Source organism: Parasteatoda tepidariorum, chromosome 10 (genome assembly GCF_043381705.1).
Source record: "Parasteatoda tepidariorum isolate YZ-2023 chromosome 10, CAS_Ptep_4.0, whole genome shotgun sequence".
NCBI classification, from domain to species: Eukaryota; Metazoa; Arthropoda; class Arachnida; order Araneae; family Theridiidae; genus Parasteatoda; species Parasteatoda tepidariorum.
The window spans coordinates 36,510,251-36,528,696 of record NC_092213.1 but is presented as its reverse complement, the minus strand read 5'-3'; the positions used below and the strand labels follow the sequence as shown (position 1 = coordinate 36,528,696).

The following is an 18,446-nucleotide window of genomic DNA, read 5'->3' as shown; positions in this document are numbered from 1 at the left end:
TAAAAGTTTTTTTTTTATGAAAAGAAGTGCGATATTTTGTTTTAAAGGAGCAGTGTGAATGAATGCTCTAAATGCCGTGTAAATTAGTTAGGAAGCAAATTTTTTGTAAATTAGCTTTTAAGGTTATTCGTTGACAATTGTAAATGACGATTCTGTATCATCAGTCTGCAAACTTCCAATTAATAAAATCGGTAAATCTTGACATTCTCATACTGTTTGCGGCATAGCCGTTCGCATTCTTAAAGTTTTAATTTGCTACCAATAAATAGGTTTCCTAAGGATTTTGTTATCAAATGCACTAGGAACCTTCTTCTACTTAATGACCATCACTTAGTACCTTTATCCACTGACTTATTCGAGATTTAACAACTTAGCAAAGTTAATAAATGTTAAATAAGATCTTTCTTCGAGTAACTCCATTATTATTGTTATTATTATTTTAAATGTCACTTAAGACCTTCCACTTAACTTTTCTTTTGTACAAGCCCCATCGTCTCGTCCATATAGAAACGCATGGATATGAAAGTCAAAACGTGAGCATGAACAGTTGCCACCATGGTAAAACACCATAGTCTATTCGTAGTTCAGAAATGTAACTAGCAAACGATGAGTTTTGTAAAGCCATAAATTAGAAAGAAAAAATTTAGATCATTATTCTCTATACTGAGCTGATTCCGTTGTTTATAAAAAAGTTATGCATATGCACTTTCAGAAGTCATATCGAATTTTTCAAGTTGCATTTGTCCAAACATTGCATTTATGTAAACACGATTGTATAAAGAAATCTAGATTTTTATTTTAAGACGCAATGCAATACGATACTGCAGAGTACCATAACAAACCATTCGGAGTCCTAAAAATTGTGTTTTGCTTATCACCAGATTTGCTTATTTTAAGGCTGTGTCTTTATCCAAATCCTTAACTATTTTTTCCCAAAGTCCTGAAATTTATCTCTACGAGAAAATTCATGATAATAATGATAACATGGAACTCAACTTACAGGAGTGAAGAAAATTTAAAACCATTGGTGCAAATGGACGTCCGTTTTTCTCTGTTGTTTCGGGTGAGCGAAGTTAATAATGACGGAACTGACGCAAGAAGAATCAATTATTAGTTTGATGTCGCCCCCTACCATGGAGAACTGAAATCGCCCCTCATATCATCCACCCTGGTGGTGGTAATAATATGAGAGTTGAGAACTGGGGGGCGACGAGTGATTTATCCGGCCGCTCCACGCATGGGTGGCGGCATGTCCGGCAGGAAAGCCGATGTGTTTTGCGATTTACTAATCCTTCTTCACTGCTTGTTTCGGAATGTTGGCGATGTTGTTTAGGGTCGTCATTACATAAGCGCCAATTTGTTGTTTGAATTACCTTTCAACAGCTTTGACACTTGGCACGATCCAGTGTCTTTTTTTTTCTTTTCTTCTTTTAATTATTATCACTGTTGACGTTATGAATAGGTTCATGTAATTGCTTGGAGATCTTGGTTTAAAATGTGATAGATTTTTCATTTGTCATTGCGTTTATTTAAATGGTTTTTGAATTGAAATATAATTTTCAAAAAAAAAAAGATTTTCATTTTGAATCTGATTTAAATTAAATGTTTTCCATTTTTATTTGAATTTAGTTAAGCAGTTGTCCGTTTAGACTGGCATTTTGAATAAAGCTGGTAGCAACTATTGGATAAAATCCCTATTTGTGAAAAAAATGTCCCTTTTATAGTTTTTCGTCTACTATGAAAATGAAACTTTTTTAAAAAAAAATCTCCTGCCTGTCATATTATCCGCGACAATTTGATTTCTAACTTACACCAACCTAAGTTGAAAATAATTTATTTACGTCTTGAGTTAAACTGATTAGTTGGGGGTTGTTAAAATCTTATGTGAGCTGGGATTTGCTTATTTTTTGCAATTTGCTTATTTTTGTTGACAAGGAGAAAGTTAGGTATGAGTACTGCTTACTTCAGACCTTAAAATTCCTTGATTTTTCGGAATTTTCTTAAGAAACGAAATACAAAATGTAACAAAAATAAATAAATAAACGTGTAAAAAAATTAATTTAGGGAAACAAAAAATTGGAAAAAATTAATTTGAAGAGTTTCAGTGGTTACAGTTTTGAACATAAAATTCCATTAGAATATTCTACTAAATTTTTTTTTAAAAAAATGCTAAAATTAGAATATTGCTGTGAAAATGAAAATTAAAACAAAAATCAGAAGGGGGGTGAGAGTTTTTACTGACAAGGGAGGAAGGGAGACCAAGTTCCAAAAATTATGCTTACGTCACATTTGATAATTATTTAATTATAATATAATATTTTTGTTAGTAAATTAAATAAAAAATATAGTAGATTCACACATTTATATAATTATAAAATTTTTATATACACTTGAAAATCATATTGTATAACTGCTAATACAATTTTATGTTACTTATCTTTCCTTTTTCGGTAGCTTTTCCGCTACAATCATTACTATTCCATTCGTAAAAACCCACCGAAAAAAAAATCTTGATGTATTTACACACTCAATCTTTTTTAATGTATTTTCAGAGTCATTTGTATTAATTGTCTTTCAATTTTACCACTGCTCAATATGAACATAGTGGGAGGTCATTCATTCCGAAAAAATTAGTAGACATTTCCAGTGGGAGGGGGTGCAGTCTTTTATCTCAAATTAGCCCTGTTTTGCGAACATGACCCCCATGCCCTCTCAGCTGCTAGATTTCTAATTTAAGGAGTCTTTTACCCAGGGAGTTCTAGAGAGTTCAGGAAAGTCCCCTTAGAGAAGGGGGGCCGGCAAAATTGTTGTTTGTGTCATTCTTCTTGTTGAATCTGTTTGGGAATCGTAAGCAATTGGGTTTATGATTTGAGGAGATTATCGTCTTTTGGCGAGTTTCTTTAAACTTTGGCTAAATATAAACCTGTTTTTTTTTTTTTTTTTTTTTTTTTTTTTTTTTTTTTTTTTTTTTTTTTTTTTNATTTTTATTTTTATTATTATTATTATTATTTTTCTTCTTTTTTTTTAATTATTATTTTTTGAACTAATTTTTGTCAAGAAAGATTTTTTTTAAAAAAAATACCCTTACGCTAAAGCAAAGCTATAATTTTAAACTATATATACCATCTTGCTGTGAATAATTTTTCCTCTTAGGTGAAAATTATTATAATCAATACCTTATTCTCATTTTTTACCTAGATATAGCCATTTTTAGAGCCTAGATAATTCAGAATTGAAATAAGTTTTTAAATATTTTAAAAATTAGACCACGAACGCTTTTGATTTTTCTAAACTGTGGCTTTTCTACATATTAACGTTTTGCGCCATTTTCAGATGTCTTTTCCGCATAAAAATCTTAAATAAAAGATAGACATTAGATATTTTTCAAAGTTTTATTTCTTCATTGCCAAGAATTGTAATAAAGAAAATAATAGACTGTATCATATGCAGGCCTAGATTAAAAAATATGCTTTTTCTTTTTCAATATGGGTCAAAAGTACTCCTTACAATGTAAATTTTTTTTTTTAAATACTTTTAATTATCGTTGTTTTTTAATGTTTTGAAGAAATTCTTTAACTTTCCAACATTGAAAGAATAAAACACTTAGATCATCAAATTTTTTTGTGGGGTTCACAATGGCCTGACTGATCGTAAGACGCGGTTTTCTTATAGATCAACGATGTCAAGCATAATTGGTTGAGGTCAGTGAACGTGTGGGTGACCACTTTGATCAGCCTGCGAAGAAACCGTATATAATAAGCGAATGAGTATTCTACATTGCTTTGTGAATAACGAATTTAGAACGGGAATGAAATTTTTGAAATTCCTATGAATGGTTTTGTTTTGTACAAAAAGTTAATATAAAAATAATAAAATAAAAAACAGTTGAAAACGAAAAATATATTTATCGGCTTTTGAAATTCCAAAATTATGTCCTTTCTCAAAAGTGCCTTACCGTCTTTTTACACAGATTTAAAAACTTTTTGCACACAATTATGAAACTCGTTTGCCCAACGATAAATTCACTCACAACATAAAAGTTTATGATAATTTATAATTATTTAGTTTAATAATAGTTAATAGAATAATAAGATTGCTACAAATTTTTAATTCTATTATAACTATTTGAATTATGTATTCTTAAATAACAAAATCGCAGTGTGAACGCAAACGAACGAAGATTACTAGACAAATTAAACTTTTTAAACGCAATTTTTTTTTTTTTTAAATTTTAAAATTTTGAATTTTCATTTTATTTTTCATATATTTTTTAAAATTTATTTCTTCAAATAAAAAAATAGTATTCCCATTGGGCTTTCGTAACTATTTAGTCTCCTATAAATTGTATGGCGGTTGTCATCTTATCATTTTATACAAGCAGCTTGCGTCTGTAAATAATGTAACTGATTCGTCATCCAAGATCATCTGCGAAATGTAACCGAGGCAAGTAAAGTGTTTAGTTGAGAAAAAAAAAATGAGGTGCAAAAAAAGAATCTTAGAGCTTTAAACAATCGGAGATTTATGTTCGCCCTAACAGGAAGGATGATGGTAGAAGAGGCAGATCTAACGCTTGCTTGGCGGCTAAATTGGCCGAAAATTTGCGCGTTTCTTGGCAAAGTATCTCTGCTTTTAGTCTGTCAACCCTGCATTCCGTAGCACGTGCTTCGAAGAAAAGGAGGGGACGCGACCCTTCTTTACCTCCTCCCATTTTTAGAGCACCCCCATACTCTTGAGAACAAGATAAATAAACTGAGGTCAAATTGGAGGAATTTATGAGTTTCTTCGTCACTGGGTTGGGCAGAACTGTGACAATTGATGTACTTATATGGACAAGTGTGATTGTGACACGAGTTGTAATGTTTTATTTTGTTTTTGTTTTTTGAATAAAGTGCTTACATTCGCATATCTCTCGAAAAATAATTAATTCGACATTTTAAATTATTAATAAAAGAGGAAGAGAATTTGCGACGAAAATTTTCTACCGCGGTATGGCTTGCTTATCTTTTTCTAATTTACAAATTTTTGACGATATAGTATTATTGGACAGCACAATACCTTTCAAAAAGGTAGAAAAGAAAAGAGGTCGTTTTATTAGATTAGAAGAAATATGAGTTTGATAATTTTAAGGGCTTTTACAAATTTTTTTCTGTCAAATTTTTAAAGCAATAAAATGATGCGATTTGTGGTTTTGAGTCAGTAATTTAAAACTGCACACTTCTCAACTTTTAAAATCTAATTTTATTGCAGTTCGAACTGATGAAACCAATTTGAGGGACGCTAAAAAAAATATTTTTTTTAACGTTAATTGCATAAAAACAAAGATATTTATCAATAATTTTTCTAGTAGCGCCATCTGTGGCCAAGAATTCGACTTCTGCTACACCCATACGTCACACTCATTTATAGGGCGGACCCATTCATATATCCATTCACTCATCCACAGATCGTTATTTTGACCTGAACCAGAGAACGATGAATTTTCAACTCAGTACCCCTAGTGGTATTGATTTGTCATGGGAACATGGGGGAAATTGTGACCCGACAAATTTAACGTGCACCAGTCACCATTTACTACACGGCCGGCTGGATTCGAACTCCCGTTCTCACAAGCGTGAGTCCAGCGTCCTGCCATTCATGTTATTTCGGTCTTGTATTTAATATGTATGGAAATATACTGTCAAATAGAGTAAGTATTCGACGTTAGTTTATTTGTGAAAATTAAATAAAAAGGATTAAATGCATATTTAGAATTTTCCCTTCCCTACCCGTCTCCACCCCTTCGAAGCCTGAGTTCTGTCAAGAGAGGAAGAGCCTCTTAAAGAATTATGACTTGAAAATTTAAGATTGGTTGATATTATGTTTTCAAATGATGTTATAAAAGAAAAATCATCATTATTTTTTCTCTATTTTTCAAAAATAATATTTCATTCCTACCAGACATTGGTTTCTCACACGTGCATACAACTTTTTCTAACTTGTCAAAAAATCATTTCGTTAAGTTTTTGTTGGATCTCTTATATGATGTAGTAAGGTGATAATTCACTTACTACTAAACATGCCTTTGATGTATCTTACTTATAGCAATGTCCTTGTCTGTGAAAACTTTACTTCAATGTATTTCATGACAAGTCGGCGATTTTGCTAAAATGCAATAAATATCACTGGGCGAAGTCCTTTTTTAAGAAAAATCAAATTTTCGAAGCTGTCTCGGGGGTACACTTTCGCTATGAATTTCTAAATCTATATCTATCAGATAAGAAAAGAGGAGAGAGAAAAAAAAAGAAACATTTTGTCGCAGTGGCTAAAAAAAAAAATTGGAAAAGCTCTCAAGAAATCTCCACAATAACTGTTGCCACTTTTGTTCAGGAAATAACGGTCAAAAACGAATTTATGGAGCATCGCTGAAGAAGGGAATAAAAAAAAAAATGAAGCCACCTTTCTGCTGGGCACTGAGTGTTTTACGACTACCAAATTGATAAAATTCTTTTCGTGGGGACAACTTACTACTCCTTCAGTTTGTATTTTTTGAACTTTTTTTTCTCGGCAAAAAATAGGAGGCGAAAATAAATCTGACTGCGAGTCAACAACTATAAATCCTCATCCTCTTTCGCTCAACTCTCTTCGCGTAAAAGTCTTGTGCCAGAAAACAAACTTATTTCTTAATACGACAAAGATTTAAATGTTGGGCTCTCTTTCTGAAGTATGCCGCCAACTTCGGCGACGCCTGTTTCTTGGCGATGGCTCTAAATATAATGATGCTGTGGTTTGAAAGTCGAGGTTTGGCAGCGACTTTTATTTGCTTGTCCGCGGGAGACACCCACATGATTGGTGAAGGCTTTTCAATCTCTTCCTGGAGATTTATCACTTTTCCTCGTATACTTGAAAAAGACTTAATAATTTCCTCTGAGAATGTGAACACATTTTTCCAAACCGTTATTCCTTAAAAAAATTTTTTTAAGAAAATTATTTTTTTTTTCAAAAGGCGCGCCAAATTTTAATATTTTTAGAGCATTGAATGTTATTTTGGTCGAATTGTGAGAAGGGTTCTACCGGTTCTTAATCATTTTGAGCAAGGATTCAAGATGACACTCATTGATAAAAACTATACTTAAATGAATTCCAAAGATACAGGATGTTCCATTATCGCTGCCCTTAGTGTATATTTTAGATTCCATTTCAAAAATGAAATTTAAAAAAAAGTATACATTTTAAAGACAGGAAATTAATGCTCTCAAATCACTAGCAAAGAAGGTGAAATGAGTCAAAATGAATCATTTTTTGAGGTCAAAACAGTTTCTTAGTATTTGTAAGTGTCTGTAACAGTCGCTTTTTAACTCATCAGATTTTTTTCGGCAATCAAACATACATTAATGTTTTCAATCCTGCAATCCTCACTAATGGTCCTTTAAACTACAGTAGCTTTTCTGTTTCTTCCATGCTTGAATATATTATATGAGACCCCTAAGTTGCGTAATTTTTTTAATTTAATTTTTGACTAGGTATAAAAAAATAGGGCAGCCATTAGGGATCACCCTGTTTGTTCTTTTTCTCAGAACTACACCTTACCAGGGTGCTTAGCGTTTTTAAAAAGTGAAGTGCTTAAAAATATTACTTGAGTGCTTGAAAAGTGCTTAAAAGGTGCTTGAAAAGTGCTTGAGTGCTTTTGAGTGCTTGAAAAGTGCTTAAAAGATTCAAGCACACCATGAAATATGATTCTACAGAGGATACGACACCAACCAACCATTTTTTCTTGAATAATTTGGCTACGCACCTTGCTTACTCTTCCAAAAAATTTCAGTAACGTAATATAGGACATGGATGAATCTCCGAGCCATGTGATCGTTTCACGGTATATTTGTGTTCTTATATGATGTATTTTAGACCATGCAACTGCAACTTTGTGCAGTTGGGCCATGCAACTTTGTGCAAAAATAATCGGGATTTATGGTAGTACATACACTGAGAGAAATACCATAAAAATTTGCCTCTAAATCCGACAGCAATGGGACACATTATATTATGATTATTTAAGTGATGTTTTGTGTCAACTATATTATTAGTGTTATCTTTATTTATATCAGCATTTATATTCACCCTCGATATACAACAGCCTTTCTATTAATCTTTATTATGAAACAATAACAATTCACACTCCTATTTTGTTAGTTAAGGAGACTCCAACCATATCCATACGATAAATAGATCGTTTATTCCAAGTCGAAATAAAATAAGTATGGTTGGGTTTTCTTGTGAGTTACTGTTTTTGAACAAATTAAACTAAAGGGAACTGTTTTTTAATCCTGTTGAAGGAAATGAATTAGCTACACATAGATGAATTTTTTTTCCCGGATGGATCAAATAAAATTTTTAAGAATTTCTTGGTTATTAACTCCTCCCTACATCCGGGATCTTGTTAAATTAGTACTCTCACTCATTGAGTTTGACTATATCTGAATGAAATGAGAACCATTTCTCAGCCCATATTTGAGCTTCTATGGAATTGTCTATGGATAAGTTTTTTCCCCCCCTCAAAAATCAGTACCCTGACAAAAAGAGCCAGATTTCAAGGTAAAAATTCATGTCTACTTATATGAGCTTAACAGATGCTTAAAAACAGAAAATTTTAGGCAATGAGTTACAAATTCCGAAACCATTTCCATTCACAAAATTTTGAGTAGTTATTAATAATTTCATAAGAAGTTTCGATTAATGTTTCATATATGAATTTCTCAAAATGATATTAATTTAGGTTAACTTTTTTTTTTACAGGACTTTTGGCTTGGTGTGAAAATTGGTGCCGGCTTCTACTGTTACGTCATCAGAGGGGCCGGAAGAAGTAAATCCCACAAAATTTAACTATGCATCAAACGATGAATAGGCCCCATATGGGCCACCCCCACCATGGGTAAGCCTCCATGTTTTGTTTTCTCTCCTTTTTTTTTCCCTGTTTCTTTTTTTTAAATCAGTATAATAGCGAAACCATTTCAAGAGTAACTATTGTTAAGTCACGCAATAACTCTATAGACCGCGATTTGAAATAAACAAATAAACTAAACTTAACCATGCATGGAAAATTTTCTAGTCATTTCGGAATCTGTCTAGACTTAGATATGTTTTGAAGGTTTTATTATTTTTTTCAATGCATTCAATTGCACATTTTCAAAATTTTTTGGAAAAGTAAGAAACATTTAGTGTCTGCATAAATTTTAATGACAGCTATATATTTCTTTGTTTTGTAAGGGGGAGATATGGAAATTTAGTACTGGTGTTCTTAATACTAACACAAGCCCTTATTCGAAAATTTATTTATAGAAAGACTCTATTCAAAATTTTGATCCATCAATTTGTGGTGGAAAGATTCCTGAGGACGAATAATTTCTTAAGAATTGAAATATTTCAAAGTTTTAATGTTTACATTGAATGTATTTTACCTCCCAAATATTTTTAAATAAAATTCTTTAAAGTCAGTATGTTTAACTTGATTTTGTCATATATTTATATTATTTTTGGTGAATCAACTTTTCATAACTGTAGATGTTTTCTGACATATTTTCTTAAAAAAAAACATAATATAATCTGTGCTAAAAAAAGATTGCAAAAAATGGCTATTAAATGAAAAGGACAGATCGATATGGTCACCGACTCATCAGGTTTGGGAAGAAGTTGCTATTAAGTTGTTAGAGCCTGATGGCCACTGACTACTAACTGAAAATTTAAATTTTCAGGCCTAGGTTAAGGCCAAGGAACCGTAGATTCGAACCTATGAGCCTGTTATAGATCTTATACACTGCAAAATACACTTGAAATAGTTAATGGCTGAATGCTCGGATGTTGCCTGTACAAGGTCAAGATAACATGGCATTTTCACTAAAACTGTTAATGGTTATCCTTGCCAAATGTTTTAGCAGTTTTATGCACGGCTAGGTATGTAATGATAAAGAAGATAAAACGTATAATACAAAACATACCTTGGAACCGTAGATTCGAACCTATAAACATGTTATAGATCTTGTACACGGCAGGGACACTTGAAATGACAGAAAGCTCAGATGTCGCCCGTCCGAGGTGAAAGTAACATGGCATTTTCACCAAAACTGTTAATGGTTATCCTGGCCAAATGTTTTAGCAGTTTTGGGCACGACTAGGTATGTAATGATGAAGAAGATAAAACATATAACATAAAACATATCTTGGAACCGTAGATTCGTACCTATAAACNTTTTTTTTCCCTGTTTCTTTTTTTTAAATCAGTATAATAGCTAAACCATTTCAAGAGTAACTATTGTTAAGTCACGCAATAACTCTATAGACCGCGATTTGAAATAAACAAATAAACTAAACTTAACCATGCATGGAAAATTTTCTAGTCATTTCGGAATCTGTCTAGACTTAGATATGTTTTGAAGGTTTTATTATTATTTTTTTTCAATGCATTCAATTGCACATTTTCAAAAATTTTTGGAAAAGTAAGAAATATTTAGTGTCTGCATAAATTTTAATGACAGGTATATATTTCTCTGTTTTGTACGGGGGAGATATCGAAATTTAGTACTGGTGTTCTTAATACTAACACAAGACCTTATTCGAAAATTTATTTATAGAAAGACTCTGGAAAACAAAATTGTCATTAAAATGTCCGGTGTCTCCATTTAAAATTTTGATCCATCATTTCTGTTGGAAAAATTCCTGCGAACGGATAATTTCTTAACAATTGAAATATTTCAAAGTTGTAATGTATACATTGAATGTATTTTACCTCTCAAATATTTTTAAATAAAATTCTTTAAAGTCAGTATGTTTAACTTGATTTTGTCATATATTTATATTATTTTTGGTGAATCAACTTTTCATAGCTGTAGATGATTTCTGACATATTTTCTTAAAAAAAAAAATAATATAATCTATGCTAAAAAATATTTGCAAAAAATGGCTATTAAATGAAAAAGACAGATCGATATGGTCACCGACTCGTTAGGTTTGAGGAGAAGTGGCTATTAAGTTATTAGAGCCTGATCGCCACTGGCTGCTAACTAGAAATTAAAATTTTCAAGCCTAGGTTGAGGCCAAGGAACCGTAGATTCGAACCTATGAACCTGTTATAGATCTTATACACGGCAAGATACACTTGAAATAGTTAATGGCAGAATGCTCGGATGTTGCCTGTACAAGGTCAAAATAAAATGGCATTTTCACCAAAACTGTTAATGGTTATCCTTGCCGAATGTTTTAGCAGTTTTGGGCACGACTAGGTATGTAATGATGAAGAAGATAAAACATATAACATAAAACATATCTTGGAACCGTAGATTCGTACCTATAAACTTGTTATAGATCTTATACACGGCAAGAACACTTGAAATGAACTTGAAAAAGCAGAAAGCTCAGGTGTTGCCGTGTCGCATTTTCACCATAACTGTTTATGGTTAGCCTTGTCTAATGTAATCTTAGCCTTGTCTTAGCCATTTTGGGCACTGCTAGGTATGTAATGATAAAGAAGACAAAACATATTCAACTCTCAATTACATATAATCCAGAGTTGTTTCCTTTTATGGGTATTTAGTTAGCAAGCATAACATGTCCTCCTCAAGCTACGTTGTCCTATGTATGAGTGATACACTACCATCGCTTACATTCTAAAATCGCGTCGAAGATACATTTAATTGTAAAGCCGTACGCGGGTACGGAAAAGTTAATAACGAGTACTCAGATATTTACATTCAATTCTCCAATTTTTATTAGGGGGGGGNTTTTGGGGGGGGGGGGGGTTGTGTGGGAAGCAAAAGACAGACTTTTTGTAGTTCAAATTCCCATTAGTTCAAAATGATTATCAGTGCTCCGAAAGTTTGATCATGATAATTATGATATATCTATTGTACAGGATTGTTTAGTGACTGTCATATTCGATGTAGCTAAACAATTTGATAAGTTCTTTAAGCTTAGCAAAACGTTACTGCCAGACGAATGTCTTTTTCAAATGCTAATGTTTTAACAATTTCTACACTACATTAAACTGATGTGTAAATCGCAAAGTACTTTAGAAAATAAAATGCACAGCCTTGAATCTTCGTTCTGGCGCAATTTGGATCAAAGTGTGATGAAATCGTGAATTTACTCTCGAGTTAGTTGGCGCAAAGTTGTGTCGTAATAAACTCATCCCAAAACTTGATCATTCTGGAGGAAGTCATAATTTTTTTCTTGTTTATTAATTTGAATCACCGACAAAGAAGTGAAAATTCTCATCAAACCAGTACAAATTCGTGATNTTTTAATTAAATTTTTTTTTTTTTTTTTTTTTTTTTTTTAAACCCTATTATGAAATTCTTCCCCTACCATATGGGAAGTCGCAACTAACTCATTCTTATTGTTCGTCCTTTAATTTCTTCGCAACGAAAATCTGAGGTGTTTGTCCAAACCTTGCCAAATTTACGAGAAAATTATTCACCCTGGCGAGCCTTTGCATCAATTCTTTTGCGTGTTGCAAGGATTGCGGCAGGCTGAAATACCTCTCTAGATTTGCCTCACTGAACTTGGCATTATGAAATAGTTGAACATTCCGTCGCCAAAACACTTTATTTTCATTTAAATATGAATTACGTTGATTAGAGGGCATTGGACGTTAATTCTTTCGCAACTGAGCCGTTTTTCTTGATTTCGCGGGGCTTTTGATTTATGTGTATATACACCATTGTTTTGTAGACTTACACAATTGCGAATAGTTGGTGTACGCGGTGTTAAGAAAAGGACAACTTTTGAACTTCGAAAATTGTTATGGGAGAAATTCATTTCAATGTTACTGCAGTGGTTTAGTGTTCGTTACTTAGCATAACAAATGGTGGTTTGTTACTGCCACCATTTGTCTAAAATTGAGTTATTCTTTTCAGTTAAACCGTATCACACTGAAAGAGGTTTGTCTTTGAAGAAAATTAGCAATTAAAATAATTGATTGTTATCCTACTGTACGATTCACAGATAAAAATTAATTTTTTAAGTAAAAAAAAATGTATCGTATATTTATTTATTTACGCATCCGAAATTAAAACAAAACATATTTCTAACAATTAACAATTAAAAAGAAACTGGAATAAAATTATCTGGTATTTAACTTTTGATGAGCAACTAACAACCGACCTACTAAACAAATAACCATTCAATCAATTTGAGTATTAAAAAGGTAAGGTCTATTTTGAGCAGTCTCTAAAATTTGCCGCTGCATCATATTTTGATACAAAGAACCCAAAGATTAACCCTTTGAAGCAGATGGCACACCGGCGTCCCTTATATATATATATATATATATACAGTGGAACCCGCTTAAAAAGTTCCCTTTTAAGAAGTTTTCCCNTTTCTGGCACTCTAATTACAAGCAAAAAAATAGTTTTGTATTTTTTATTTATAGAAAATAGTGTAGTTACAAAAAAAAAATGGATTATCAGAAATATATTTGTACTAAAACATAAAATCCTTTTTCATTTATATTCGAAATACAATAATTGATTTTGCAAATTGAAAAAATTTCGATGATGAATTCTTCTAAATCTAAATTAGTGCAAATTTGAAAAATTATTGTTTAGAAGGGAGCCATGTTTTGAACATTTTACCTTTAACGCAGAAGATGATCCTAGTGCTTCATGCTGTATTTTATAACCATAAACTATTAAAATGCTAGAGATAATATTTTTCACTTATTTTGACCTAAATTAATACAAAATAATTAAAAAAAATGTGTTTCATAAAAATTCTGAATCAAAGGGTTATAAACTAAACTGCTTTATTGTCAAAAATTGTTTAATTTGCACTATTTTCCTAACAGTAGCTTTAAAATTTCTAACAGTAGTCTTAAATCTTCTTTTGCTGAAATTTGATTATTACCTCTGAAATTTTTTTTTATCTATATCTATCTTTTATTCTTACCTGAACATCTTTCCTGTTCCAATGGGGGAGGAAATAGACAGGTGCGTTGAGAAAGACGAGGCAATGTAAATCGCGTCAATTTTCGAAAGGTGGAGACCAGAAAATCGTGTGTGGTCTTTGAAATTGTCCTACTAATGGTATTACAATTTTAAACAGTCCCAAAACCGGATAATAAAGCAACACGATCATGCTTTGATTATAGTGTGGTTTAAATTTATTCGAATTGTTCCTAAATTCTAACTCACATGAGAAAAAATTATTCTGTAGAAGCGTATGCTGATGTGGTAATTGTTTATTTATCTATATAGTGATTTTTATTCCAAATTGTCCAAACCTCTCAATTCCACCACCCAGACGAAAACTTCTTTGGTGTCCTGGTTCGGAATGTGGAAACAACTCTTTTTTTGTTTTCTCTATTTCTGGAGATTCAGCACCTTATTGAGTAATATAAGTATCTGCATTAATTTTCGAAAAGCAAGGTTGATAGAATAGAGAAGTTTTTTTTTTCTTATGCACCACAAAAATACACAACTAAAATAACTTTTTTCCGGTGGAGCAAAATTTTAAATTAAAGTCTAGACAAGCAGCAGCATTCATACTTCCAATCATTCATCCACAGATCGTAATTTTGACCTGAACCGGAGAACAATCAATCTCCTATTCAGTACCCCTAGCGGCGTAATTTGTTATGGGAACATGGAAGACTTTGTGACCCGACAGATTTAACGTGCATCATTCACTACACGAGGAGTCTTCGGCCGCCCCGTTTGCACGAACGGGAGTCCAGCGCCCTACCAACCAGAGTATCCCGACCGTAATCAAGCTTATAACTAAAATATTTGCCTCGATCTCATTCAATATCAAAGGACATCGCTTTCTATACCTTGATTCTATTGAAATGCCTAGAGTGCGAGCGCTATGACGCGAGTAGTTTAAATGAGTATACTGATCTGCTAATTAACTTCAAAGGCATCGAAAAACTTCGCCGGCCATAAATGAACTTATGCTTTCCACCGATATCAATTTAGACAAAAAATAAAGGCATTGAATTTTTATTTTCTTCTGTTAACATACAAACTTCATGAATATTTTACTCAAAATCATTATTTTATCAGCTCCTTTTTTATAGACCTGCAAAAGATATTTATTTTATAAGTAAAAAAAATAATAAATAAAATTAATTTTAATATTTTTTATTAACTAAACTTAAGACAATTTATTTCTCATTTTATTTATTGTAAAATTTTGAGTTAGTATCAATTGTTTACGTAGCAATCCTGTGAATTATCTCTATTTGACACCTACATCAGTATCTTCAATCGAAAAAAAAATTTCTTTTTCTAAACATCCTTATTCATTTTGAGTGTTTTGAAGGTTTATAATAATAAAAAAAAAATCTTTTTAGGGGAGTTTTGAATGTGACCTTTTGCAGGGAAGCTTGTGGATCCCGCCGGAAGTGTGAACCCCCGAGGCTGGGCACTACTTCCGCTGAGCGGAGAACATTTCTCACGCTTTTCGCTCACTGACTCGCCTGGACGAGCAACTTTTTTTCCATCTTTCTCTCCCCCCACCTTTAAAAATCCCTTTTTTTATTATTGGATATCAGTTGTAAGTTTTGATACCTACCTGTATTAAAAAGTGTCCATGAATGAGATCGGAGATGGGGAAGGTATTGGGGAATAAATAAGAAAGGGGAAAGGGATCATTTCACGGTGAAGGGGAAAATTCTGCGGGTTTTTCGGATTTATTCTTAGCAGGTTGCGCGGGTGGGGTTGAAAGTTAATATTTTTTTTTATTTTATTATTATTATAGATTTTTTTTTTTCTGTTACTTTAAAGGTCAAAAAGACGTTACTGTCGCGAAATAATGTACTTAATTTTTTAATTATTTTTTTTAAAGATATAAGTTTTTACTTTATTAGTGATAACTTTTAATTCATTTTTTAAGCATTTGTAATGATAGTTTATATCAGTAATGTTTTAAAGACAATTCAAACGTTAAAAAAATTATCACTAGCAGTTTTAATACAATAACAAATCTGGTTTTTTTTAAATTTAATTTTCTTTCTTTTTTTTATTTTTAATTTATTTTGCATAATTTGAAATCGAAATTAAACCTTCCATTACGTTAATTCTATAGTTATACTGTTTTTATATTTAAGTGAGAGAAAAAAAAACCAAAATTCTCTCTAAATCCGACTAATTACTTGTGAGTAAGTCCAAATAAAAAAACATCAAAATCAGTAACAGATAAAAACTTGCAGTTGTTTCTATTAAATACCTTTTTATGTTTCTTCTACTTTTTCTTTTTTTCTCCAGAAATAAAAGATGTTTCAATCCTTTAGTCCCGCCTTCTTCGCCGGTGATTTATTAGATTTCTATGGCATTTTTGTTATTACTTGCGTGAATACTATCCTGTAATATCATCACACTTCAAATTTTCATGACGAAAAATTTCGTCATGGTCATTGCAATAGTAATTCGTGTATAGTCAAATATTTCGTCATACCCAGTTAACAGGTTAATTTGTTGTGTCTACTTTTTGACTTAGTTTTGGACGAAGATTTAAAAAAAAATTCTATTTTAATAGTGGTCGTTGCAATTATAAATATTTTATCAAATGTTATAAAATGATTACAAAATGAATAAAGAATAACTTATCAAATGAATGAAGAATCGGGCACAATACTAAAAGTATATTTTTTACTCATATGCTTTATTTCCCCTTTTAGTTTCCTTTTATATAGATAATAGACCGAATCCCAAGTTGAGAGCAAAAAGGATGAGGGAGTAAAAAAAAAAAAAAAAAAACGTAATTGGAGTATTGCGTGTACTCCCTTTTTCTCGGGCTGATCTCATCCTGATTGGTTAAGGCATCTGTTGCGTCACCCATCTAATTTATCCATCCCCCTCTGATCTTTTGGGGGTAGAATCAAACCTAGAGAAGGGGAGCTAGATACAATGCCAGAGGGGGGCAATTGATTGGGACTAATGGACTCTGCCGGACACAATACCGTGCACTGTGTTGATTTTCATGGGGGGACTCCCGGATTGCAGCAATATCCGGCCGCTTTGCATGGGGGTGAAGAGGAGGGTGTTGTATGTAGTGGAAGTGAGGGAGTGTTGTTGGGAGCCGTAACTCCCTCCCAACCCTTTCCTGTTTCATTAATTCTGGAACTTAGTGGTAGTTCCGGGATTGATTGTGAATATATTTCCGCCCCCATATCATCACTTGATTATAGGGATAGAAGTGAGAGTGCGTTCGCTAAATACTTAGACTCTTATGACTTTTAACTGTTTGAGGTAGACAAAATATTATTTACTTTTTAATCATTTGTAACTGGTTTTGTGAGTTTTTGTATCACAATAAAAATACCTTCTTTTTTCTGCTAATTTAATTAAGAAATTGTTTCACTTATTTTTTTTTTAATAATTCAGATTGCAATTTTTTATTTTAATATGTGAATTTAATTTCTTATTAATGAAACATATTTTTGAATTTTCATTGGAAACTCTTTGTATAAAAATGTTAAGCATATAATCTATTTTGGAGTAGACAAAGCTCAAGTTTAACGTTTTAAACCAGCGTGAAACGTTTTTATAAAGATTACTTGAATTTAAAATAAGAATCATGTGTCTGCATGATTTTTGAATTTTCTGTCGGGATTAATTGTTTTTCTCCAATTATCATTTTCAACTGCATACAAAAATTATTTAAGATATCATGACATTCATTATAAGGCTTCTCAGTTAGCACGATTACAATTAACAAGCTAAATTTAAATATTTTGTAAATTTCATAGACAATTACAGTAGTTCCAAGCGATGAGGAAAATTAATAAATTAGTGAATGCTTGGCTATATTAAGTACTACGATATCTTTTACCTAAAATTTAAATTAAATCTTTATATTCAATCATTTCAATAAGTCCAGCCTAGCACCCAACTTTTGAAAAGAGTTTTAACTTTCACGTAAGAGTTGTAAATATTTTCTTTCAGCTATAACTCGATGTCGTACGCAGCGTGGGGATGCGTCAAATTTCGTTTTGTATTTCCCAACTATATAAATGTGATTTTATTAATCAATCGTTATTGTAAATATTAAATGATTTCTTTTAAAATAGTATTAATTATTTATTTTATTATTTATTAAATTATAATTAATGCTAATACGTTATAGAGCGTTCGCCTGCCAATGAAGTGACCCAGGTTTGAATCCCAGCGGTGGCAGGTTGATACGAACTCTTCTCCCGGCTCGCACTGACCTCAGTGCCGACGTAATATATCCATAGTGGTAGACTGAACATAGGTTAGAACCTCCTTACCGTCGGGCTAATCGTGGGTGGGTTTCGTGGTTTCCCTTTCCATGTAACGCAAATGCGGGTTAATTCCATGGAAATGTCCTCCAGTAAGCATGTCCCAATGCTTTATCTAGGAGTTCCCTTGGCTTCTAGGTTGGGTTCAAAATTACAACGCCACGGAGTTGAACATTGATAGTTTTAAACTCAGAATTGGGTTGACTGTTGTTCAACGTTG

The 18,446-nt window shown here is 32.1% G+C and overlaps 1 protein-coding gene across 8 annotated transcripts in view; it reads left to right on the top strand.

Moving 5' to 3' along the window:
• Positions 1–18,446, top strand: part of LOC107437528 (zinc finger MIZ domain-containing protein 1) — a 153,289-nt gene that overhangs the window by 67,976 nt on the left and 66,867 nt on the right. For all 8 annotated transcript variants that reach the window (XM_016049595.3, XM_043045722.2, XM_043045721.2 and 5 more), the window contains one exon: positions 8,770–8,905. In XM_016049595.3, coding sequence (XP_015905081.2) covers positions 8,859–8,905 — 47 coding nt within the window. In that variant the 5' untranslated portion in view covers positions 8,770–8,858. The remainder of the gene's footprint in view (positions 1–8,769; positions 8,906–18,446) is intronic.